The sequence below is a fragment of the Drosophila miranda genome, chromosome 3, assembly GCF_003369915.1.
Source record: "Drosophila miranda strain MSH22 chromosome 3, D.miranda_PacBio2.1, whole genome shotgun sequence".
Lineage (NCBI taxonomy): Eukaryota > Metazoa > Arthropoda > Insecta > Diptera > Drosophilidae > Drosophila > Drosophila miranda.
The window spans coordinates 7,116,415-7,140,251 of record NC_046676.1 but is presented as its reverse complement, the minus strand read 5'-3'; the positions used below and the strand labels follow the sequence as shown (position 1 = coordinate 7,140,251).

General features: G+C 43.7%; 5 protein-coding genes across 12 annotated transcripts; 4 read left to right on the top strand and 1 right to left on the bottom strand.

Moving 5' to 3' along the window:
* Positions 1–2,057: 2,057 nt before the first annotated feature.
* On the bottom strand, positions 2,058–8,439 carry LOC108160505 (protein enhancer of sevenless 2B). 2 transcript variants are annotated; one of them, XM_017294545.2, is made up of 6 exons: positions 8,424–8,439; positions 7,499–7,757; positions 4,406–4,503; positions 4,224–4,343; positions 3,973–4,138; positions 2,058–3,751 (listed from the first exon to the last, which is right to left on the bottom strand). In XM_017294545.2, the coding sequence occupies exons 2-6, from the start codon at positions 7,574–7,576 to the stop codon at positions 3,578–3,580; spliced, it is 636 nt and encodes a 211-aa protein (XP_017150034.1). In that variant the 5' UTR covers positions 7,577–7,757; positions 8,424–8,439; the 3' UTR covers positions 2,058–3,577. The 2 variants fall into 2 exon arrangements, with proteins under 2 accessions (XP_017150034.1, XP_033247435.1); XM_033391544.1 differs by lacking the exon at positions 8,424–8,439 and adding an exon at positions 8,330–8,346.
* A 994-nt stretch (positions 8,440–9,433) lies between these two features.
* On the top strand, positions 9,434–12,511 carry LOC117188145 (guanylate kinase-associated protein mars-like). Of its 2 annotated transcripts, XM_033391539.1 has the most exons (4): positions 9,434–9,550; positions 9,608–10,222; positions 10,265–11,069; positions 11,122–12,511. In XM_033391539.1, exons 2-4 carry the CDS (start codon positions 9,737–9,739, stop codon positions 12,402–12,404), a joined length of 2,574 nt encoding a protein of 857 aa, XP_033247430.1. In that variant the 5' UTR covers positions 9,434–9,550; positions 9,608–9,736; the 3' UTR covers positions 12,405–12,511. The 2 variants fall into 2 exon arrangements, with proteins under 2 accessions (XP_033247430.1, XP_033247429.1); XM_033391538.1 differs by having other exon boundaries at positions 9,435–9,550; positions 9,608–11,069.
* Positions 12,512–13,076: 565 nt separating this feature from the next.
* Positions 13,077–16,133, top strand: LOC108158946 (guanylate kinase-associated protein mars). 2 transcript variants are annotated; one of them, XM_033391537.1, is made up of 4 exons: positions 13,077–13,187; positions 13,245–13,865; positions 13,908–14,712; positions 14,765–16,133. In XM_033391537.1, exons 2-4 carry the CDS (start codon positions 13,374–13,376, stop codon positions 16,045–16,047), a joined length of 2,580 nt encoding a protein of 859 aa, XP_033247428.1. In that variant the 5' UTR covers positions 13,077–13,187; positions 13,245–13,373; the 3' UTR covers positions 16,048–16,133. The 2 variants fall into 2 exon arrangements, with proteins under 2 accessions (XP_033247428.1, XP_017147258.2); XM_017291769.2 differs by having other exon boundaries at positions 13,245–14,712.
* Positions 16,134–17,178: 1,045 nt separating this feature from the next.
* On the top strand, positions 17,179–23,776 carry LOC108158944 (protein lin-54 homolog). 5 transcript variants are annotated; one of them, XM_017291765.2, is made up of 6 exons: positions 17,179–17,530; positions 17,600–17,770; positions 20,388–21,892; positions 21,967–22,844; positions 22,920–23,059; positions 23,137–23,776. In XM_017291765.2, the coding sequence occupies exons 2-6, from the start codon at positions 17,701–17,703 to the stop codon at positions 23,463–23,465; spliced, it is 2,922 nt and encodes a 973-aa protein (XP_017147254.1). In that variant the 5' UTR covers positions 17,179–17,530; positions 17,600–17,700; the 3' UTR covers positions 23,466–23,776. The 5 variants fall into 5 exon arrangements, with proteins under 5 accessions (XP_017147254.1, XP_017147256.1, XP_017147255.1 ...); XM_017291767.2 differs by lacking the exon at positions 17,600–17,770 and having other exon boundaries at positions 17,180–17,530; XM_017291766.2 differs by lacking the exon at positions 17,179–17,530 and having other exon boundaries at positions 17,595–17,770.
* LOC117188147 (elongation factor Tu-like) lies at positions 18,331–20,049 on the top strand. The gene is made up of 2 exons (XM_033391542.1): positions 18,331–18,436; positions 18,497–20,049. Exon 2 carries the CDS (start codon positions 18,527–18,529, stop codon positions 19,991–19,993), a length of 1,467 nt encoding a protein of 488 aa, XP_033247433.1. The 5' UTR covers positions 18,331–18,436; positions 18,497–18,526; the 3' UTR covers positions 19,994–20,049.
* Positions 23,777–23,837: the final 61 nt, after the last annotated feature.

The window sequence follows — 23,837 nt, the reverse complement described above, 5'->3', positions numbered from 1 at the left end:
GGCGGAAAATATTAACGAATGTTCATTCTTCTTGTAGATTCATGCTATCTTTCATCTGAACTTAAAAATCACACAGCTAACTTTCACCTGAACTTCGCTAAATTTGTCAATTTTCATTATATTTGGTGGAAAATTGAAATACCCCCTTGGCTTGTAATAGGTTAATCGTTCTCCGTCAAGGATTGGAAACCATATTGCTCAATTTTGATGTTCCGTCGAATATTATTAGCTAGATAGAACATTTAGCCACATAATTAAGCCCACATAATTATATCCAATTAATTAACCTATTCTCAACTTGACTGGCTTATTTTAAACACTTGCTTATTTTGCATTTTGCGTAAAAAGAGGCTTTAGCGAAATAAGTCAAACAAAAAACAACTAGCGAAGTAGGTCAATCAAAACAAACGAAAAAGGAAATTGCTCAATTTTGATATTCCATTGAATGCCCACATAGTTTTATCCCATGGATGAATAAATTTTCTACAAGATTGGATAGTTTTTAATCCTTGCTTTTATTGTATTTATTGTAAAAAAAGGTTTAAACGAAAAAGTTAAACAAAAAAAGGATTCGCAATGTTGCGTGTAAGCCGTAGTATAGGTGTTTGTATACCCTATTTTGTTAATTTTATATGAAAGAATATATATGATATGAAGATAAAGACCTTTTCTCAAAATGACATTTGTTAGACATATTCATGTTTATTATTAGTATATTGTATATATATATATCTCGATCCTGATACCTATTCTTGGTCCCTGCAAGAAAAAAATTAGCTTAAAATATCGTTGAAATATGTTTAAAACAGAGACTAAATTGTGTTTGCCTTCTTTGGAGCCTGGGATGGCAAACAGTTTCTTAATTCTATAATATCCATTTCCCCCAGGGTATGTGTGCATGGAATGGGACTCATTGTTGACAACCGGTTATTACCGATTCATACCCGATTCAAATAAATACTGAAATATACGGTCTCATTTTCGAAATATACCGACGAATTGTTCATATTCCTCGATTTTGATTTTCCGTAGAATATTATTAGCTAGAAAAAACGCCCAGCTATGCCCACATAATTGTAACCAATTAATGAATCTATTTTCTACTTGACTGGCATATTTTAAATACTTGACTTTGACCTTTTTGCCTCAATTTTGGTTCTTCAACAACGCCAAATAACGTCAGACGCGTGAATGATATGTTTTTGGTAAACGATGTTAACTATCTAAAGACATCGATATATACTATTTTGTTGTTTTGGACTGGTATTTTTGTCTAATAAACTGAACTTTTCGGCGTTTTTTTTTTTGAGAAAAACAATATTATAGCCTGTGATTATTATTTAAAACACACATTTTAACACTTATTGTTTGTCAATCGGCTTCAGCTAAAACCAATATCCACTAATTAATTATATTTTCCAATCTGCTTTGAAGCCCAGTTAATAAAGACATTTTCTCAGGTCGACATGTTCTTTATCTATTCATGAGTTTAATTAGATTCCTGTATATATGTATATGTATCTCGATCCCTTTGCATATTCTCGGCCTCTATAGAAAACCATGAAATTGCAAGTATGGACTAGACTAGACTAGAGACTCTCGCCGCCACGTTGTACTGGTCAAATATCGTTATCGAGCCGACTGCAAAAATTTAAGATTGACAACTCTACACGTGCAGATTTTGATGCTGGCAGTGCCGCTATGGACGTCGCTGTTGAGCGCGAAAAAAGTAACAAATTTGAATTTAAATTTATAGTTTTTATTATATAAATCAGTTACCGCTTAGACTAATTCCTCAACTTAACATATTCGGTTTTTAATTATATCTAAACCTTGTTGTTTGCGGCTGTTATGGTTCTCTGGGCCGAGAAATGTTTGCAAAATGCCGGCCAAATATGCTCAAAAAGTACAAAAAACCATTCAATTGTGGCCTCTGCTTATATAAACTATGGCCCATCATCAAAAACAATTACTGATGTGTTATTTCTTCCATGAGGCATTAGTTTTTTGGATATTAGGAAAATGTATACGTGTAGGTAAAAAATAGGCTTGAAGTGTTCTGTTTTCGTTTGTTTTAAATTACTTATATTGGCAACTCTCATTACATTTCATTTCATTTTTGTATGCATATATAGTTATGTAGTCAAATAATGCTCAAGTAAGAATATCCATTCTGTGTCGTCGGCAAATGATGACAAATAAGCATACACAGGACTCAACCCATTCCATTCCATTTTATAAATACAATAGTTTTATGTAATAATTTATAGCACAATGTAATATAGCAAGCAGTTTCAAACTTTTTACACATGTCACACATTTTTCGCTTCCATTTTCACAATTGGTTTAAACATATAATCGAGAAAACACAGGCAGCATGTAGCAGGCAGCAGACTGACTTCCAAAAGTAACAAATTATTGAAAATTTCGCAATTTGGAAATGGGGGAAACAAAATTGCACACAATTTAGAGTGTTAATGTCAGTTTTAAAAGCCGCGAGAAGTGCATGTGTGCTGCCGGTGGCTTACATAATATATAATATCGTTCGATTTGCATTATGAATGTATATACGATCGTGTGTGTGTGTGTGTTTATCGTATGTATATAGTAACCAGCGATGCAAAAATTAATTTAATTTACTTGGTAATCATTTACGATAATATAATATAAATTTTGTTTTAGTTGTCTTCAGTTTTGTTGAGACATTTAGGCAAAAGTTTGTTTCTTTTCATAGTGAATTTTTTTGTTTTGTTTTCTATAAATTTGTTAAGCAATAGTTTGGGTTTGTTGGTAATTTGTTATATCATAATTAATTAAAGTGTTTGCTCTCTTCTACCTCCTCCTCCTCCTCCTCCTCCCTAAGGAGCTGCACACTCGCTTCGAAGCACAGGACACAAATATTCCTCTCTATCGATCTTATGTTATATGTATATAGTATAATATTTATATCAAAAATCGGTTCGTTTACAATAATAATAGTGCCATCGTCATCATCATGTTCGTGTTCGTTTTGTTATTGTATGCATGTATGTGTCTCTTCTGCAAATATATATTCGTATGTGCATATCGTTGCGGTCCAAGTGTTGGCACTCCACTCTCTCCTTAACTGTGAAACTCTTTACTTATTGGGTTTTGGGTCTGGTCTGGGACTATGAACTAACGTCTTAGGCTCGCTCTCCCACCTTGGACGCACCTCTATATACACATACACATATATATATGTATATATATTTCGTTTTAAATGTAGTAAATGGATGCTTAGGGGCTTTAATTATACATACTACTATTGTGTGAGTTGTGTGTTTTTCTTTTCTCATTTTCTGCTATGTTTGTAGTATCAAAAAACGTCAAAATGTAAAAAATGCATTCGGCTTATACATATGTATGTAGGCTTAGAGTTTCGTATACTCGTATGTATATACGCGATCTACGAGTTCGATCCAACCATCCATCCCCTTGCTTGTATATAAATATTTAAAAATTTGTGTTTAGTAATCTGTTGTGGTTGTTGTTGATTTTGCTTCTTCTGTGTTTCTGTGGGGAGTAGGGTGCGTGTGTCCTTCAGATATTTATCTTATTATGAATGATATGGCGTCACATAAGTGGCTGGGAAGATTCCTTTCCTGTTGCCAATCTCGCCGTTCCACCAGTTCTCGTCGGATCGGTCTGTGACGGTGATGACATCGCCGCGTCTGAAGTCCAATTCTCCGGATTCCTGTGGCACAAAGTCGTACAGCGCCTGCACGAGCATCTGCAACATAAAATATAATATGATTTTTGTTTCTTTTCTTGGCATCATTATTTTGTTTATAGTTTTTTCGGTCGTGCACAACAGTGGGAGCAGTGGGCAGTGGCCAGTGGGCGGCGGCCAAAAGCATGACCTCAATGTGTTGTGCGTAATTTTTATTTTTAAAACAAATCTGTCTGCGCCACATGTCGGATCCGATGGTGGGGGGGAGGGCACACCCTTACCTCTTCAGGTATCATATCTCGCAATTTGACCTCCTGTGATCGTGACACGCTCGCCGTCCGATGGTATTCCACCAGCTCGTTGAGGGAGTTGAATTTTACCACCCAGAGGAAGAACTTGCTTTGCGCATCGCGCAGAACTTTAAAATGCTGCACACCATCGGGACATCTGAAATGAGGAACGGGAAATGGAACCATTCAATCACTGGTAAAGGTAAAGGCAAGGCACAGGCACAGGCCCTCAAGCGACTCACTTGACTGAAAGGGAGAAATCGCCGGGACTGGATTCGCTGATGCGTATCAAGAAGGCACCTTCATGTTTGTTCGATAGCAGCTTCTCGGCATCGGCGCGCGTGATGCGTCCATAGTACCAGCTGTGGGATAAATGATATATAATCAGCCATAGATCGGAGTAAACAGCAGGTTTAATACTTACTCGTGATTTTTCATTTCTATGTAATTGCTGGGTATGAGACCTTCTTTGCCATCCAATTCGGCACGATACCAATTTGAATCGTCCTCCATGTTTAGTATCTACAAAAAGGACATACAGTTTTTAGTTGTCAGCTTATCCAGAGAACCCCCTAAGCGTTAACCGCAGATAAATAGATAGTATCCGATGCCCATGGTATGGAAAACAATTGAACAATTCCTTTGAATTGCCGGAGATTGGAGAATGTTCCCAATTCTCTGGATCTGGGAGCATATTCGATAAGCAATTTTCAATTGTTCGCTCATTGAACCGCAAAAACTGTGTCACTGTGTAATCAGGAAGCAGCAGAAGCAGCAGGCCTGGCATTGAAGATGGTCGCATGTATGCCCAGAGATGAGAGACACATTTGTATTATCTGTTATTCTCATATCTCGTGGGCTTCGGGCGCTAAAAAAAGCCCACAAAACGGTTGACATGTGATAAGAATGTTAAGTGAAACGCCGCAAGTGGGCCACAGCGGAGCGAGTACGTGAATTTCACTTTTATGCCTCCTAATAGATACATTTTTTAGCCAGCCAGCTAGTAGTGTTTGTCGTCGTTTGCCCATTTCGCATGCCACAAGTATGACACAACATAACACAGCTCCCAGGCCAGCAGCCAGCGCCAACGTAATCGCCTCTCAACCGGCACGGGCACGGGCCCGGGCACTGGCACTGGCACCTCTTAAGATTCCATTCAATTGCTAAAGCAAATTGAATTTGTGTATCTTTGCATCTGCTGGCTTTTGGGGAAATCCAATACTTCTCAAGGCGCTGGCTGAGGCTGGGCCAAGCTCATTCCATGAATGAAGCACCTGTGCCTGTACGGAACTCTGTCCTTCAGGCAGTCAGACAGTCGTTGATCTGATATATGTATTGCCCACAGAAAATGCCATTCATATATTCGATTTTCAAAACAGATTTCCTCCGATTGGGATAAACCCTCATATGTATAATACGTAAAATATTGTATGGTACGGCAGGTGGCATTCGGTGGGTTTGAAATAATGGAATGGCTTTCATGTGACTCAGCCAGACTCGCCCGCCCCCCTCTAACACTTTTTACACCCTACCAATGCAGTATTTCGTGATCATGGATAGGGGTGATAAGCACGGAATATAGGATCATAATCTCCTATAAACAGATAAATGGAAGACGGGCTAGAGGGGTTTTTATTTGCACCTCAAATTGTGACACGACGCCTACGGGAGTATTCCACAGGGTTATGTAAAACTCATTTATTGTTTTTTTTGTTGCTGTGGGAATGGCAGTGGGAGAGCTATTGCTCGCTCAGCTGGATCTATTCTCACTAATTGGCATACCTCTCTGTCGCTCCCTCTCTCTCTTGCTCACTCTATGGCTCTAATCGCCTGGCCCTCGGATACAACCCTCCGAAACCCTCCTCTATAACCAGGCCCGCCCGCATCTGTCACCCCAGACATTGTTTATCGTATATATTTATTTTTATTTTTAGCCTATTTTCATTCATTGAACGACATCGACAACGAGAAATTCGTATTCGTAGTCGAATCGGAGGCAAACAATTCCACGGAATCCGCTCCGTTGTCGTCCCCAGTCCCCAGTCCCCAGTCCCCAGTCGACAATAAATAAATATGGTACAGCGATCTTCGAGAGCTGGCACGTACCCTCCGTGCGATTGGCATTATCAGTTTGTTCATAACTTGTATGTAATTACTGGAAAACTGGCATGAGTGCTGGCTATGTGCTATGTGTTTTTCTGTGGCATTTGTGGGGATACGATACTGTCACACACCGAAACAAACGTTCGGTTTGTGTTCTTTTTGGTAGGGATGACGCTTGACGAAGCGAAAGTCAAGTTGAGTGTACAATAGTATTTCGTGCTATTGTCATGATAGAATATTTGTAGTTCTACGTAGGTTTCCCTCGTCTGGGGATGGCAGGGTAGAGCTTGACTATAGCTTAAGCGAATTATTGGATATCTGTTGAAATATGCATTTCAGAGATGTTGTAGCACTTTCCATCAAGAAACCAGTTTGAGAGTTTTTCTGGAATACGAATGAATCATGGGGTTCCAAGAACATGAGCATGTGTGTGTACTTGTTTGTATATGGGGGTCGGATCTTTGCTTTGTCTAGATAAGGTCGCCCCGCGAATGACTAACCAGAGGCAAATGTTCGAACTGATATCTCCGCCATCCGTCAATCCACAATCCACATTCTCCGTGGATCTCGCTGTAGCCCTAGCAGCCAGTATCAGTTGTTTACTTTACCGACCGATAGGCCCATGGGGACCAATGGGAGAGAAAGAGCAATGCACACACTTGACCTTCTTGCCAGTGATAAGCAATTGATGAGCCTTCGCCTTCGCCTTCTTCCCGAGTCATTGACATCATCAATCAGCGGACATTGTGCGGGCAAATGCAAAAGAGAGAAAAACCTGCCTGTCCTGTGTCCCTGCTGTGACTAACCTACGACAAGTTCGACACAGCACTCCAGAGCCAGCAGCCGCAAAAAGTGAGCTTGCAACAAGCGGCATGGCCTGGCCTGGCCTGCCCTGCCCTGGCAACAAGAAACCGGAAAATTCAGCCAGCCAGGCCAAAACAAAGGGTCTAGCACGGAACACGGCAAACACCTGGAAGGGTGAGCAGCGAGTAAGAGAGAGAGAGAGAGAAATGAGAAAGAAACCAGGCTCGCACGAGTATAGACGGAATTTGGCTGGTTTTCACAGCCAAAGTTGGCGCGCGGGTGAGGCGATTTATATGTACTGCACTCTGAACGGAATCAGGGAACATTGGCTGGTTTATGCATCGCAAGGCAAAACTAGTTGCGAGGCTACACACACACACACACTCACACTCAGACACACACAGGTATAGCGTTTAAGCATCGATGGAGTCACATTGTAGAATCCCTATTTGTTGCACACAACATTCGCTCCCCTACTTTGTCGCTCCCACCTGGCTGGGATTCGGTTACAGAATCTGTCTGGGGGCTTAGGATGTGGGTTAAAGCAACGAACGACCTGTGCTGAAGCAGATGCAATGCAATCCCTGCAGGATTCCCCCACTCGACTCACCTTTAGGATTTGAGTTTTGCGAAAACTAAGCTCATCGTCGGCCGTCGCGGAGAAATCGTGTTTGGCAACTGCTTCCATGATTTTTATTGTTGTTGCTCCGTGCGTAATGAATAGCGCGTAGTTTTGTGTTTGTCGCCTTTTAGTTAGTCACTTGCTCTGTTTTTTTGTGTTGTTTTATCAGCCTTGAATGCACCACACTCACACACGCGCACAGCATACATACATATGTATGAGAGGGTTTCTTTCGTATTTTCCAGCTCTGTTGAGATTAAAATGGTGCTCTTATTACTTTGATTTCCATTTTATTATATAAACAATAACTCATATATTTGATTGCGCGTTTTGTGTAGTTCTCCTCTCCTCTCCTTTCTTTAATATTCTTGGGCGAGAAAAGCGATAAAAAATACACCGACAACCGACAAGGCAGGCAGAGCGAGAATTGACAGGCGGCGGCGGCAGCGGCAAACCGACACCGACAGAGAGGGGAGTGTGTGCGTGCGTGAGCGAGCAAGCGCAGCGTTGCCAGCAGCATTTATTTAGCTAACTTAACCGATGACATCGTAAATTCACGGAAAAGCAGATAGGACAAAAGCAATTAAGCATTGGCTTTCCATGGGGCAGAATCAGGGTAAACCTTGGCGTTTCAAACCGATTGAATGTATGTGGTTTTAACAGGAATTTAATTTTACAAAGTAGGGCGTGTGTTCTTGCTGCTGGCAATGCTCTTGCCGTGACGTTGTTTGTTTTAGTTTTTTTAACCCCAATAAACACACGCACACACTTGTATTTATTCGGCGAATTTCGTGGGGTGTCTACTGCATTTATTAATACATATTCCAGGCTCTGTCGCAGCTGTCTAAAGACGTATTCTCTTTCTCGACAATTGACACACACTTGATATAGTTGAATGCTTATTTTTGATTACTTTTATTATTCACTTTTATTTTCATACGTGCAATGGTAAACAGACACTCAGAAATATACCGAAACTACGTCACAAATTTCAAAATATGCCGAAAATACCAAATATATACTGACGTATTATTTGTATTCAAGCTCTGAACACATATTTTTAACCGATAATCTAATAACTTTATATAAAAGTGGCTAATTTTAAGTACCATCTTTATTGGCATTGTTTATAAAATAAGGTTTCAATAAAAAATGTCAACAATTTCCACTAAGTTAATTTCTTTACATGGTAACTACTATTTTTATAAAGGCGAATATGTGTACTTTTCAAAATTGTTGGCCCGTTCTTTTCCATATAAGCCCCATGGAAGCGCCAGTGTGAAAAACCCCCGTTATGCATATTTTTACAATCCTTTTTTTTATATTTTTGAAAACATTGAGATTTTGATGGCAAGTGATCAAGATTTCGATGATTTCCCGCATTAATAATCGATGTGGCTCTAAATTGCATTTCTACACGACTTATACATTGGGGCATTGGCCAAGAGGGTGAGTGCATAACCTTAATATACTGGAAAATACTATGGAAAGTATTTTTATATTTTGCAAGGTGTGTGAGCCAGACATTGTGGCAAGAAAATTAGTGTACTAAGTGACTTGGCGATAAAATATACGGTCTGAAATATGCCACATATACCCACTTAAGACCCCTCTATTTAAACAGTCATTGTAGATACCTCCTATCCCTTCTTTTACTCACAAAAAAAACCCACTATATCCATGATTTTCACTATTTTCGGTGCAATATTAAAATACCCCTTTGGCATACAATGGGCTAATCGTTCTGTGATTTGATATTATTAGCTTGCTAGGACTTTATAGCTGAACATGAAGTTTATCCGATTGATAGATTATTTTTCTAAAATAGTAGCCAACTTTTGCTAGTCATTCTTATTGGATTTGTTTAGAATTTTCACGAGTTTTCAAAGTGAACATTTTGAAAAATATACCGCTAAAAATTATTGTGTAAAAAAAGCACTACCTTTAAAAAAACTGCATACAAAATACCAGATTAAATTGTTAAACAAATTCCAAGTCCCCAATCTATCAAAAAAAGTTTCCTTGCCAGGTAAAAAAGAGGTAAATATTATTATTATTAGTATTATTTTCCGCGGTCTAACTCGAGTTGTTATCCAGTTTAAATAAAGGGGCTTAAGTGGGCTAAGTTCGTTTTTTCATCGATATGGCACGCTGAAAAGGCGCCATTCTTAAGAAGCGTCCCTCCATTTTTTGTAAACTCCTAAATAATTACTGCTCGACGTCATAATGCAGCGCCACAGGGAATTATATAAACAGCAATCACTTGCTTTGAGCCCACGCAATTTCAATGAGCAGAACCGGGAACTCCAGAATGCGGCGCGTGCAAAACAGCGCGAGGATCGTTTTCAAAGCATTATTAGTCCAACTCCCGTCAAGCGTGCGGCACCTATACCGCCCTCAGAGGAGGCGCAGCCACGCCTTACCTATGTCGCTCCTCCTAAGGAGAATCGAAAACCAGAGCTGCCTCAGCAGCAGAGGAACCCCACCCGGCACGACCATTACATAAAGCGCTTCGTGGAATGGAAGGCTGCCAGGAAGGAAAAAACAAAGAACGAGCAAATTGCTCGTCGTGGTCAAAAGATGTTCACATATAAAACCGAAACACTTAAACCTGCGACAAACCCCCAGAAAGAGCAGGAGAACGCTCCGGCATTTGTGCCGCCAAAAAGGCACTCCTTATATGTTTTGGTAAATAAAACTCAGTGTACGCAGACGGCAGCGGAGAGGAAACAGCCTTTGGCAACCCAATTGCGTACCCAGGGTCAGCCATCCAGATTGCGCGCTCAGCCTGCGGCAACCATGGCAAAGCTGCAACATGCAACGTCGCGTCCTCAACCGGTCACTGTGAAGACCCAAACATTAAACATGAAACATCAAACATCAGCAAGGAATGTCCAGCCAGCCACAGTCAAGCCTGCACCTTCACGTGCATTGCCCTTGAAGCCTACAGCAGGCCCAAAGCCCAAGGCAGCAGATTTGGTCGTTGGACCTTCTGAAAATGGGGTTGTTCATTTGCCAAATGTGAGGATGCAACCATTCGAAAAGCCAGCCGTGAGTAAGCCCACCTTAAAAATACCAGCAGTGAAACCAAAGCCCATTCAAGGAGGCGGCGGAGGGGGAGCTGCGGGAAAATTTAAGTCGACCGCAGTAGCAAAAGGGCCGGCAATAAAAAACAAGCTTGCCAGCCAATTTTCGACCAGAATGAAGGTCAAGAGCAACGTCAACAAGTACGTAGGTCTTCAAAAGAATGTTCGAAATCGGCCGGAGCTGATGAGAGAGTTGGTTGAGGCTGGGACCACTGAACTCCCACTGCCTCCCAATACGCTGCTGGAAGAGAAGATAAGTTTCCCTGCTCTGGCCACATCCACGCAGTGCAAGACGAACAATTGCAGTCAAGAAATGATAGAAGCCTTGGGTGAGATTTCAAATCTGAGTCCAGTGGGTCGAATGAGCAGCCACCGAGATTCGAAAGCGAAGCGGAAATTTGACTTTTCTAGGTACTCTTTGATAAAAACGGCAGCTGAAGAGAGTTTGATCTTGGATCCATATCTGGCTAAGGGTAAGTACAACAGGAATAAAATGGAGTAAAATGTAATATTATTGGTTTCCAGATCCAGATGATAAAGAACAAGAAAATTCTACTCTGAAGCCAGCTGCGGAGCAAACCCCTCCTCGCAGGATTTCCAATGAGAAGCCCAACTACTTAAGTCCGTATGTGAGCGTCTCGCGAGGTAAAGTGAACTCTCGCTGTGAGCGTGAGAAGCGAAACAGCATGTATTTGCCCGGTGAGGAGACTCCTGTTGCCAATCGGCGGGCCCTCGAGTCGGTGCTCTACTTTCGCATACAGCTGGAGAATGAGATTCGACGACTGCGAGATATCTGCAGCGAGTGGGAAGCCTATAGCAAGGAGAATGAGGCGCATCTGGTTGAGACGGGCGGCATAGATATGATCAATGTGGCCATTGGACAGACAAATTTGCTCTCTACCAAGAAATTGATGCAGTTCAGCGGTCTGATTGACCGTTGCGAGGCGGGAGCTACGGGCAAGAACCATCGACCCTACGATGGCAGCGAGGAGACGAAACCCGTCCAGGCAGAGGATCTGGAAGGGTGGTGGGACATGCTGCGACTCCAGAGTGAGAATGTTGACAAGCGCTTTGATAACTTGAAGCGATGGAAACAGAACAATTGGCAGGACCCCGATGCAGTTGAGGAATCGAAAATACCAGCCAAGCCTGTGGCCAAACCAAAGTCTAAGCTGGGCAACAATTTAAACGCTAAGCCCAAGGTCAAGGCCAGCAGTAACTTGATGCAATTACTCCGCAGGGCCCATGCTGAAATGAAAAAGGCTAAGGCGGATAAGGTATCAGCGGACGATGCCCCGCAAACTCCATCTCGCAGCAGCACTCAGCGTGTGATCGTAGTACGCGACCGTCGGTCCTTTTCTCCTGCTCGCACCGTCCTGCGCATGTCTGTAGGCGAGAGCCGTTCTTCCAATGGTGGCAACACTCTGCTCAAGTCTGCTATATTGGCCGCAGCCGAACAAAACGCTCTTAATCATACCCCCCCTTCCAATAAGGGACGCCAGTCGATTCTGAAAACACCAGGGACCAGCAAGCGTGACAGTCGTGGAGTTATTTTCAGTACAAAGAAAAATGTACGGCACTTCAAATTCACCTACGAAGAAGGCACTATTAGCGATGATGAGTCCTTTGGCGGCGATAAGCTAGAGGATTGCGAGGAGGACATGTCGATCGAAGCTTCAGGGGAAACACGTTCCGTAGACCAGGGCCCAGCAGAAAATGAGCCGCAATCCGTGAATGGCGACACTTCGCGGACGTACACGCTGCGCAATCGCAGAGTGCGTCTTAGGCCATCCACCGAATTTATGTAGTCTATCTATCATTTATTATTTAAAGTTACGTTTTTGTTTATATGTATAGTATTATTTAATTCTGAAAATTATGTTTCAATATCATGTTATGTTTCAAGTGATCAAGATTTCGATGATTTCCCGCATTAATAATCGATGTGGCTCTAAATTGCATTTCTACACGACTTATACATTGGGGCATTGGCCAAGAGGGTGAGTGCATAACCTTAATATACTGGAAAATACTATGGAAAGTATTTTTTTATTTTGCAAGGTGTGTGAGCCAGACATTGTGGCAAGAAAATTAGTGTACTAAGTGACTTGGCGATAAAATATACGGTCTGAAATATGCCACATATACCCACTTAAGACCCCTCTATTTAAACAGTCATTGTAGATACCTCCTATCCCTTCTTTTACTCACAAAAAAAACCCACTATATCCATGATTTTCACTATTTTCGGTGCAATATTAAAATACCCCTTTGGCATACAATGGGCTAATCGTTCTGTGATTTGATATTATTAGCTTGCTAGGACTTTATAGCTGAACATGAAGTTTATCCGATTGATAGATTATTTTTCTAAAATAGTAGCCAACTTTTGCTAGTCATTCTTATTGGATTTGTTTAGAATTTTCACGAGATTTCAAAGTGAACATTTTGAAAAATATACCGCTAAAAATTATTGTGTAAAAAAAGCACTACCTTTAAAAAAACTGCATACAAAATACCAGATTAAATTGTTAAACAAATTCCAAGTCCCCAATCTATCAAAAAAAGTTTCCTTGCCAGGTAAAAAAGAGGTAAATATTATTATTATTAGTATTATTTTCCGCGGTCTAACTCGAGTTGTTATCCAGTTTAAATAAAGGGGCTTAAGTGGGCTAAGTTCGTTTTTTCATCGATATGGCACGCTGAAAAGGCGCCATTCTTAAGAAGCGTCCCTCCATTTTTTGTAAACTCCTAAATAATTACTGCTCGACGTCATAATGCAGCGCCACAGGGAATTATATAAACAGCAATCACTTGCTTTGAACCCACGCAATTTCAATGAGCAGAACCGGGAACTCCAGAATGCGTCGCGTGCAAAACAGCGCGGGGATCGTTTTCAAAGCAACCGCATTATTAGTCCAACTCCCGTCAAGCGTGCGGCACCTATACCGCCCTCAGAGGAGGCGCAGCCACGCCTTACCTATGTCGCTCCTCCTAAGGAGAATCGAAAACCAGAGCTGCCTCAGCAGCAGAGGAACCCCACCCGGCACGACCATTACATAAAGCGCTTCGTGGAATGGAAGGCTGCCAGGAAGGAACAAACAAAGAACGAGCAAATTGCTCGTCGTGGTCAAAAGATGTTCACATATAAAACCGAAACACTTAAACCTGCGACAAACCCCCAGAAAGAGCAGGAGAACGCTCCGGCATTTGTGCCGCCAAAAAGGCACTCCTTATATGTTTTGGTAAATAAAACTCAGTGTACGCAGACGGCAGCGGAGAGGAAACAGCCTTTGGCAACCCAATTGCGTACCCAGGGTCAGCCATCCAGATTGCGCGCTCAGCCTGCGGCAACCATGGCAAAGCTGCAACATGCAACGTCGCGTCCTCAACCGGTCACTGTGAAGACCCAAACATCAAACATGAAACATCAAACATCAGCAAGGAATGTCCAGCCAGCCACAGTCAAGCCTGCACCTTCACGTGCATTGCCCTTGAAGCCTACAGCAGGCCCAAAGCCCAAGGCAGCAGATTTGGTCGTTGGACCTTCTGAAAATGGGGTTGTTCATTTGCCAAATGTGAGGATGCAACCATTCGAAAAGCCGGCCGTGAGTAAGCCCACCTTAAAAATACCAGCAGTGAAACCAAAGCCCATTCAAGGAGTCGGCGGAGGGGGAGCTGCGGGAAAATTTAAGTCGACCGCAGTAGCAAAAGGGCCGGCAATAAAAAACAAGCTTGCCAGCCAATTTTCGACCAGAATGAAGGCCAAGAGCAACGTCAACAAGTACGTAGGTCTTCAAAAGAATGTTCGAAATCGGCCGGAGCTGATGAGAGAGTTGGTTGAGGCTGGGACCACTGAACTCCCACTGCCTCCCAATACGCTGCTGGAAGAGAAGATAAGTTTCCCTGCTCTGGCCACATCCACGCAGTGCAAGACGAACAATTGCAGTCAAGAAATGATAGAAGCCTTGGGTGAGATTTCAAATCTGAGTCCAGTGGGTCGAATGAGCAGCCACCGAGATTCGAAAGCGAAGCGGAAATTTGACTTTTCTAGGTACTCTTTGATAAAAACGGCAGCTGAAGAGAGTTTGATCTTGGATCCATATCTGGCTAAGGGTAAGTACAACAGGAATAAAATGGAGTAAAATGTAATATTATTGGTTTCCAGATCCAGATGATAAAGAACAAGAAAATTCTACTCTGAAGCCAGCTGCGGAGCAAACCCCTCCTCGCAGGATTTCCAATGAGAAGCCCAACTACTTAAGTCCGTATGTGAGCGTCTCGCGAGGTAAAGTGAACTCTCGCTGTGAGCGTGAGAAGCGAAACAGCATGTATTTGCCCGGTGAGGAGACTCCTGTTGCCAATCGGCGGGCCCTCGAGTCGGTGCTCTACTTTCGCATACAGCTGGAGAATGAGATTCGACGACTGCGAGATATCTGCAGCGAGTGGGAAGCCTATAGCAAGGAGAATGAGGCGCATCTGGTTGAGACGGGCGGCATAGATATGATCAATGTGGCCATTGGACAGACAAATTTGCTCTCTACCAAGAAATTGATGCAGTTCAGCGGTCTGATTGACCGTTGCGAGGCGGGAGCTACGGGCAAGAACCATCGACCCTACGATGGCAGCGAGGAGACGAAACCCGTCCAGGCAGAGGATCTGGAAGGGTGGTGGGACATGCTGCGACTCCAGAGTGAGAATGTTGACAAGCGCTTTGATAACTTGAAGCGATGGAAACAGAACAATTGGCAGGACCCCGATGCAGTTGAGGAATCGAAAATACCAGCCAAGCCTGTGGCCAAACCAAAGTCTAAGCTGGGCAACAATTTAAACGCTAAGCCCAAGGTCAAGGCCAGCAGTAACTTGATGCAATTACTCCGCAGGGCCCATGCTGAAATGAAAAAGGCTAAGGCGGATAAGGTATCAGCGGACGATGCCCCGCAAACTCCATCTCGCAGCAGCACTCAGCGTGTGATCGTAGTACGCGACCGTCGGTCCTTTTCTCCTGCTCGCACCGTCCTGCGCATGTCTGTAGGCGAGAGCCGTTCTTCCAATGGTGGCAACACTCTGCTCAAGTCTGCTATATTGGCCGCAGCCGAACAAAACGCTCTTAATCATACCCCCCCTTCCAATAAGGGACGCCAGTCGATTCTGAAAACACCAGGGACCAGCAAGCGTGACAGTCGTGGAGTTATTTTCAGTACAAAGAAAAATGTACGGCACTTCAAATTCACCTACGAAGAAGGCACTATTAGCGATGATGAGTCCTTTGGCGGCGATAAGCTAGAGGATTGCGAGGAGGACATGTCGATCGAAGCTTCAGGGGAAACACGTTCCGTAGACCAGGGCCCAGCAGAAAATGAGCCGCAATCCGTGAATGGCGACACTTCGCGGACGTACACGCTGCGCAATCGCAGAGTGCGTCTTAGGCCATCCACCGAATTTATGTAGTCTATCTATCATTTATTATTTAAAGTTACGTTTTTGTTTATATGTATAGTATTATTTAATTCTGAAAATTATGTTTCAATTTCAAAGCCTTGTTTTATTTTTTTTTTTTAATTAAGTACATCAATCAATCAAATAAAGGAAAAAAATAACAGTAGTTCTAGTCTGAGCAACTTTGACGATGAGCCAGAGAACGCTCCCCAAAAAGAGACCCCTCCCCTGCCCACCAGGGGAATCAATCCACCCACCACTGAGGAGAGGCAGGCAAAGTTCTATTCCGAGCGATTAACGTCCATATTGAGGCACAGACATCGACCTTCCTCAAGGAGCCGATTGATTTGAGGGGCCTGCCAAGTGAAGATCAGTGGACGATCATGTTTTAACGGCACAAGGAATGCATTGTCTGCTTATAACAGCATCAACAGCAACAGCAACCGTGCCATCTTTCACTGCGGCCTTGAGGCAGAAATAGTGGAAATCTAGAATGGTCACTTCCTGAAGCAGCTTCAACTCTTCAGGACATCGCACAGAACGTATTCTGCTATGGATTAATATCAATCATTCAAAATGTACGCTAAAAAAAGCCATTTGCTCATGAGATGTGCCCTGTGGTGAGGCAGGGAATGGCGACAACTGTCGGAAATGGTAAGCTTGATCCTCTTGTTGTAGTAAATTCAGACAAGATTATATATCTAGGGTCTACCAAAGGAAAAACTTGATACCGGAGCTGGCATCGAGCTGGCCAGCTATAAATATACTTGCACTACTGTTTGAGGTGAAAGTGCAACGTCGGAACCGCCATGGACTGTTCAAAATTTGCCCTGCCATGCTGTTAGACAAGCCATTCAATACTTTTGTTCGCGAGAATTACCTACTGGCTGCAAGTTGGCTGCATCTGAATTCAATTTATTAATGACTATGACTGAAATATATCAATCTTCGCCAATATACATAATCAGATCTAAACTTATAACAAAACCTACCCTATCCAATATATTTTCTTTAAAACTTGTATTCCAAAATTTTAAATCGCAAAGGCCGCAATCGATTCATCGGCGTCCTCAAAATGCAGCCATTCTTGAGTGTTTTACAACACAGTCATCGCACTTCTTCGATAGTTTCCTTTGCAACGCTGATAGTACAATTTAGATAAAATTCTCATCAACTGCAGTAGAAATAGACTGGACGGCAATTTAAATTGAATTTTGAATTTGTTGTTGTTTGGCAATGTAAATGCGTTACAGATAAAGTGCATATATTTGCGGTGTTGTGGAATAGGTTTATAAGCGATTTTCGTGTGGTATTTTTGCAAGTGACCGACCGTACAGTTCATAGTCGTTTGTCAGCACGGGCGTAGATTTTCTTTTTGTTTTGCTTAGCATCGACCGCGCACACTGCAAATATTCAAAACAAACATAAAGACTACCTGATAAGGACACACAATTTAAATTTGAACCCACAATGGATCCCCGTTGCAGTAACATTGGTAAGTTGTTTAGTGCTTAAGCTGTACTTTCGTATTTCAAATTGAATTTTCAACCTCTGGCCAGTACAGCGTGTACCTCGCTAGCATGGCAGTTGGCAGCTCATGTAGGGGCCTGCTGGCGCGCAAAATATCAAACCGGCCAGCAGCCCATGCGGCGAGCATAGAAAATCATGGCATCATACCCCAGATGTGGCTGCATTATTCCGTCGCCAATTTTGAATCGCATTTATAATGAGGTCGGTGCGTAATTTGCTTATTTCTGATAATTCGACCTCTGGTGACGAAACGAAAAATGTACCCCAAGTGCTTTCAACGAAGTGGGAACTTCCCAACTAAAAATTTCCCAACGCGGACCTTGCCAGACAGTTCAGTACATATATACGAATGTGTGGTGGTGTGAGTGCTTTGTGAGGTACAGTCTTGGGGCAGTTGTGGGTTGCTGGCTGCCGATTTGGAGTATTAGCATGCGAATCAGCTTAGTTAAAAATGCTATTAAGTCCCGACTTATTTCGATTGCAATTAGCCTAGATAATTTGTGTAAGTGGCAGCATCTTTACTTTATTATGAAAAAATAGCTCAAAAATAATTTCCCTTCATAACGTAAACAAGACCTGCCAACTAGGTTAAATTCAACCAAAACCGCAAAGACTTAAATTTATTATCATAAATTAAATGTGAATGAAAGTAATTTACATTTTTACAATCTGGACCATGAATTAAACAGAGCGGGAACATAATTATATAAGAAATGTGGTACTGATAAGCAGGCCTATCGATAAAATTGTATCAGGTTGGCAGTTCAGTGGGCAGCACATTGTAGGGTTTACGCAATTTTGGAGCCGTGACAAGATTTTTCCGACTTGTAAAAAGGCATTTTGCTCCATTTAAGGACAAAACAATATTGTTGTAAGTGAAGGAACGTGCGACGAACCTAGTACCACACATCGAAACACGATTTGTTTTCAGTTTTTGGAAAGCGTACGGAACATTTGAATCATGTCACATGCATTTGCTGCTGCCGTATCCGTATGCCGGTCGGCTGCCCCCATGGTCATTCGTAGCAGCCGCCGGGCCATGAGCTCATCCCGGATGCTTAGATTGGCTTGCGCCACCGGGCCGGCCGCTGTCAATCGGGATTGCAAGCGGAATGGTTTACTCGCTGGCAGGACCGGCAACGTTCAGCAATACCTTCGTCAATACGCCAATGAGAAGAAGGTCTTCGAGCGCACCAAGCCGCATTGCAATGTGGGCACCATTGGCCATGTTGATCACGGCAAGACAACTCTGACCGCAGCCATCACCAAAGTACTGGCGGACAAGCACCTGGCCGAGAGCAAAAAGTACAATGAGATTGACAACGCGCCGGAGGAGAAGGCCAGAGGCATAACGATCAATGTGGCCCATGTCGAGTACCAGACAGAATCGCGTCATTATGGTCACACGGATTGCCCAGGACATGCCGACTACATCAAGAACATGATCACGGGCACAGCTCAAATGGATGGGGCCATTCTAGTCGTGGCTGCAACGGACGGCGCTATGCCCCAGACCCGTGAGCACATGCTGCTGGCCAAACAGATTGGCATTGATCATATCGTTGTGTTTATCAACAAAGTGGATGCCGCCGATCAGGAGATGGTTGACCTGGTGGAAATGGAAATACGCGAGCTGCTCAGCGAGATGGGCTATGATGGGGATAATATTCCTGTCGTAAAAGGCTCTGCTCTGTGCGCTCTGGAGGATAAAAATCCCGAAATTGGTTCGGAGGCGATTCTAAAGCTGCTCAAGGAAGTAGACAGCTTCATACCAACTCCAGTGCGTGAGCTGGACAAACCCTTCCTTCTGCCAGTGGAGAATGTATACTCTATTCCAGGACGCGGAACTGTTGTCACTGGTCGCCTGGAGCGAGGTGTGGTCAAGAAGGGAATGGAATGTGAATTTGTCGGCTACAACAAGGTGCTCAAGTCGACGGTGACTGGCGTAGAGATGTTCCATCAGATTTTGGAGGAGGCTCAGGCTGGAGATCAACTGGGAGCCTTGGTGCGCGGCGTTAAGCGAGATGACATCAAGCGTGGCATGGTTATGTGCAAGCCAGGCAGTGTAAAGGCCATGGATCAGCTGGAGGCACAGGTCTACATCTTGTCCAAGGAAGAGGGTGGTCGCACCAAGCCCTTCATGTCGTTCATTCAACTCCAAATGTTCTCGCGCACCTGGGACTGTGCTGTCCAAGTGCAAATCCCCGACAAGGACATGGTCATGCCTGGGGAGGATACCAAACTGATACTGCGTCTCATCCGCCCTATGGTCATGGAACAGGGGCAACGTTTCACTCTACGCGACGGAAACCTGACTCTGGGCACTGGTGTTGTTACCAAGACCATGTCGGCGCTGACTGAGACGCAACGCTCCGAGCTAACTGAGGGCAAGAAGGCGCGCGAGAAGAAGGAGGCTGCGAAGAAGTAATAAGAAATGTGTCGGCTATTTAATAAAATCATATATTTAAGCACTTTGTATGCGTATTCTGTAAGTTGTTGGCGATTAAATTGGAGTCGAGTAATAAAAAAGAACGAAACACAAGAACTGAAACCAGCTAAACACTATTTTTAAATCGTGTTCTGGTTTGTAGGGAATGTTTTTTTTGTGTATCGATTATTCGTTGAGAAAAATCGAGTATTGTTTAATACTGATCTCAAGTGCTGGAAAATTAAGTATCGCAGCTGATGATAAAGAAAATTTTGAAATTGAATTGAAAATAAGTGCAAATATGTACACTCAGCGGTGGCGACGGTCATCGGGTATAGAAACTAACGTTAGAGCGAATTGATAAACTTTTAATTCCAACCTTTTTTGCACACAGCATCTTTGGACGACAACACGCCATTACCCGAACTCAGTTTCGAAGACTTTTTGGAGCCAACACAAGAAGAAACTGCCACACAGCACCACATGGAAATCGATGCACTCGATTCGGATGGAGATGGCGCCGGCGGCGATAAGCACTCAATCTCCATTAAAGAGTCATTGAACACCCCGCAATTTAAAAGAACCGTTGTCACCATACTGGAGGACAAACGATTGAGATCGCCTGGACCTGCTGTTTTGAAATCGCATGCTATTAAAGTGGTAACAGCAGGGGCGGGATCAGTCGCACCAATCAAGCCACAAATAACCGACATAAAGGTTTTAAACAATTTTAAACCCCTTTCAAGCAACACTGTTAAGATTGGCAACACAACTGTTGCACCAACATCCCCTTCGGGTGGAACACCAAAGGGTTTAAACAGCCTGACCATGACACAGATAAAAACGCCTGATGGAAAAATTCTCTACCTTCAAAAGTCCATGCCGGCGGAAGCAGCTGCTAAGCCAGTGGTGGCTGCATCAACTCCTAGCATGCCCAAGGCAGCAGTCACTGTGTCATCAGCTGGAGCCGTACATCATCTAGTCGCCCCAACGGGCCTTCAAAAAGCAATCCTCTCCAAGGACGTGAACGTTGGCAGCACTGGCCTGGTCAAGGCAGCCGTGCCAGGGAAAGGAGGTACCTCTGCCTCCACGCCCTTAACAATTAAGGGCATAACGCCACTGGGAGCGAAGAGTGTGTTGCCCGCCAACTCACCTACATCAACTCCGGCTGCCAAATTTCAGGTGGTCCGGACATCTGATGGAAAGATAATCAAGATTAATCAGGCCAGCCCGTCCATGATTATAAACACCAAAGCAAACACCACCACCACACCGGGAACTGGCATCAATGCAGCAACATCCGCCTTTAAACTGGCTCCCTCAACCGGTAGCGTAGGACTCCGAAAATCGATTGGCCAAGTGGTTATCAGGGCAACTCCTCCCAAACACGGGCCAGATGTAAGCAACAGTTCCACTTTGACTACCGGCACATCTGTCACAACAAACAACGCATCGGCTCCGCCCGGAAAAATGTTGGTGCAAAACACGGGCAAGCAAATTGTGGTGTCCAACAAGAACATCATAAAGCTGTCGCCCAAACCAGGGGCCGCCAGTAGCATAACCAACACAAGCGGCGCCCAAGGGAACTCCCCAACGAAGGGAATACATGCTGTACAAATTCCTGGCAAAGGGGGTGTCGTGCAGTATGTACGTGTCCTCCCCAGCACTAAAGAGGCGGCCAGTACCAGCAGTGCATCGGCAGTCGCAAGGTCGAATTCCTCGCCAAAGATAACTTTTGTGCGTTCTGTCATGTCTACGGCTACATCCTCGAAAAGTCCATCTACCCCAACATCAGTAGGAACTAAAGTAGTTTCTGTGGGCAATACAAACAAGATTATAATGAAGACAACGGGTGGAAGCATTGTTCCGCTTCCCTCCATACAAACGTTTGTTTCCAAGGTGAGTACGAAAACTGTCCCGATCTACACTATCCTTGGTACACGGAGAGCTAACGTTGTGTTAAACCTTTTTAGCGTGCGCTGGGCGCCACCAACACCAGGCCGCCTAGTGTGGGCAGCGGCAATAGCGGCAGTCAGGAATCGCCCCGAAAACAAGGGCTAAACGATCTCAATATTCAACACTTGGCCGCTGCAGACGATGCCAGCGATAGCAGCGAAGCGGGCCCGGAGAAAAAACGGCCACGCTTAGTAATATCCGTGCCGCAATCATCTCAGAAGCAGCAGCTGCAAAAGCATGTTATCACACGTCCCTCGTCGATACAGCGCGTGACGGTGCAGGGCGCCAACTCCAACAAAAGTAGTACTAATCCTGCAAAGAAAGTCTACAATTTGGTGCAGTCTCCCAAAGGAGTCAAGTACATGATTTATAATTCGGGAATTCCTCAGTCATCGACCAGTGCCATGAGACGTGGATACACTGGCTATGTGGACGGCAAGACTCGTCGTCCGCTTTCCATAGCAGCACAACAGGCAACAACTTTGCAAGCCTTGCAGGCCCAGGCCAAACAGAGGATACGACAGCAGCAGCTGCAAAATCAACCATTTGCGGTTCAGCCGAAGGCGACACAGGCCACAGTCCAGCCGTCACAAGCTAATGCTAATCCTAATCCTCAAAGCGCCAAGATTTTGCCTGAGAAGCCGCTCTTTGAGATACTTAAGTCTCCCCAATTGGACTCAGCGCCTACGACTGACGCACTGGCGGGTATGGCGTCGCGACGTAAACATTGTAATTGCAGCAAGTCACAGTGTTTGAAGCTCTATTGCGATTGCTTTGCCAATGGGGAGTTCTGCCAGGACTGCACCTGTAAGGACTGCTTCAATAATCTAGACTATGAAGTGGAACGAGAGCGAGCAATACGCAGTTGCCTTGACCGCAATCCCAGCGCATTCAAGTACGTGTTTCTTTTTATTCCAGCTGTAATCATCGGGTATTTTAAGTTAAAATTTTTGTTCTGTTTTTTTTACAGACCCAAGATAACGGCGCCCAATTCGGGTGACATGCGTCTGCATAACAAAGGGTGCAACTGCAAACGGTCTGGCTGTCTGAAGAACTACTGCGAGTGCTACGAGGCAAAGATACCTTGCTCTAGCATGTGCAAATGCGTAGGTTAGTAAAAGAATGAAAACCCTAGGACTTGTGTTCACCGATCTTAACTAAAATGCTTTATTTTTGTATTTTTGTAGGCTGTCGCAACATGGAAGATCGTCCAGATGTAGACATGGACTCTATGGACAGTTTAGTGGATGGCGAAGACTCGAAAAAGGCTAAAGACGGCAACGACAAACAGTCGCAGGATGATTCGGATCGGTATTTGACCGACGATGTTGTAGATGCGACTATTATGTGCATGATATCTCGCTTAGTGATGCACGAGAAGCAGAATACGGCTTTAGAGGATACCGAGCGTGAGGTGATGGAGGAGCTGGGCGAGAGCCTGTCTCAGATTATATCTTTTGGCAAGGAGAAAATCGATACAAACGAGCTGGTAGACTCCATGGCCTTGGATTCTTGATCTTTAAACGTAACATGAATTAGTTTGTAATATTAATGCGTTCTTGACCTTTTCCCCTTTAACTTGTACTCTTTTCATGGGCTTTTTAAAAGTTGACCTTAAAGTAATGTGTAAAGTTTAAAAAAAATTTTACACCAAATGTATATACATATATCAAATCAATTCAATCATGCATTAACTCGTACATTAGCAAATACCAGATTTAAGATAAAATTCACTCTGTATTACCATCGAGGGTCTTTGACGCGGACTTTCCGCAACCTTGATGTAAGCAATTGTCACTATATAAAATAAATGTTTAGTTGCGAAAACAAAAGAGTTTCCATTGGGAAGGGCAACCCCTTGGGGCCTTTCAAGAGGCTTTTAATTGAG

What these genes read in the sequence shown, in the direction of transcription:
- LOC108160505 (XM_017294545.2), bottom strand. Translation starts at nt 7,576, where the DNA reads ATGGAAGCAGTTGCCAAACACGATTTCTCCGCGACGGCCGACGATGAG. An exon ending in GCAAAACTCAAATCCTAAAG is followed by an intron (nt 4,504 to 7,498) that starts GTGAGTCGAGTG and finishes TCCTTTTTGTAG; the next exon opens with ATACTAAACATGGAGGACGA. An exon ending in ATAGAAATGAAAAATCACGA is followed by an intron (nt 4,344 to 4,405) that starts GTAAGTATTAAA and finishes TTTATCCCACAG; the next exon opens with CTGGTACTATGGACGCATCA.
- LOC117188145 (XM_033391538.1), top strand. Translation starts at nt 9,737, where the DNA reads ATGCAGCGCCACAGGGAATTATATAAACAGCAATCACTTGCTTTGAGC. An exon ending in GGATCCATATCTGGCTAAGG is followed by an intron (nt 11,070 to 11,121) that starts GTAAGTACAACA and finishes ATTGGTTTCCAG; the next exon opens with ATCCAGATGATAAAGAACAA.
- LOC108158946 (XM_017291769.2), top strand. Translation starts at nt 13,374, where the DNA reads ATGCAGCGCCACAGGGAATTATATAAACAGCAATCACTTGCTTTGAAC. An exon ending in GGATCCATATCTGGCTAAGG is followed by an intron (nt 14,713 to 14,764) that starts GTAAGTACAACA and finishes ATTGGTTTCCAG; the next exon opens with ATCCAGATGATAAAGAACAA.
- LOC108158944 (XM_017291764.2), top strand. Translation starts at nt 17,995, where the DNA reads ATGCGAATCAGCTTAGTTAAAAATGCTATTAAGTCCCGACTTATTTCG. An exon ending in TACAAACGTTTGTTTCCAAG is followed by an intron (nt 21,893 to 21,966) that starts GTGAGTACGAAA and finishes AAACCTTTTTAG; the next exon opens with CGTGCGCTGGGCGCCACCAA. An exon ending in TAGCATGTGCAAATGCGTAG is followed by an intron (nt 23,060 to 23,136) that starts GTTAGTAAAAGA and finishes GTATTTTTGTAG; the next exon opens with GCTGTCGCAACATGGAAGAT.
- LOC117188147 (XM_033391542.1), top strand. Translation starts at nt 18,527, where the DNA reads ATGTCACATGCATTTGCTGCTGCCGTATCCGTATGCCGGTCGGCTGCC.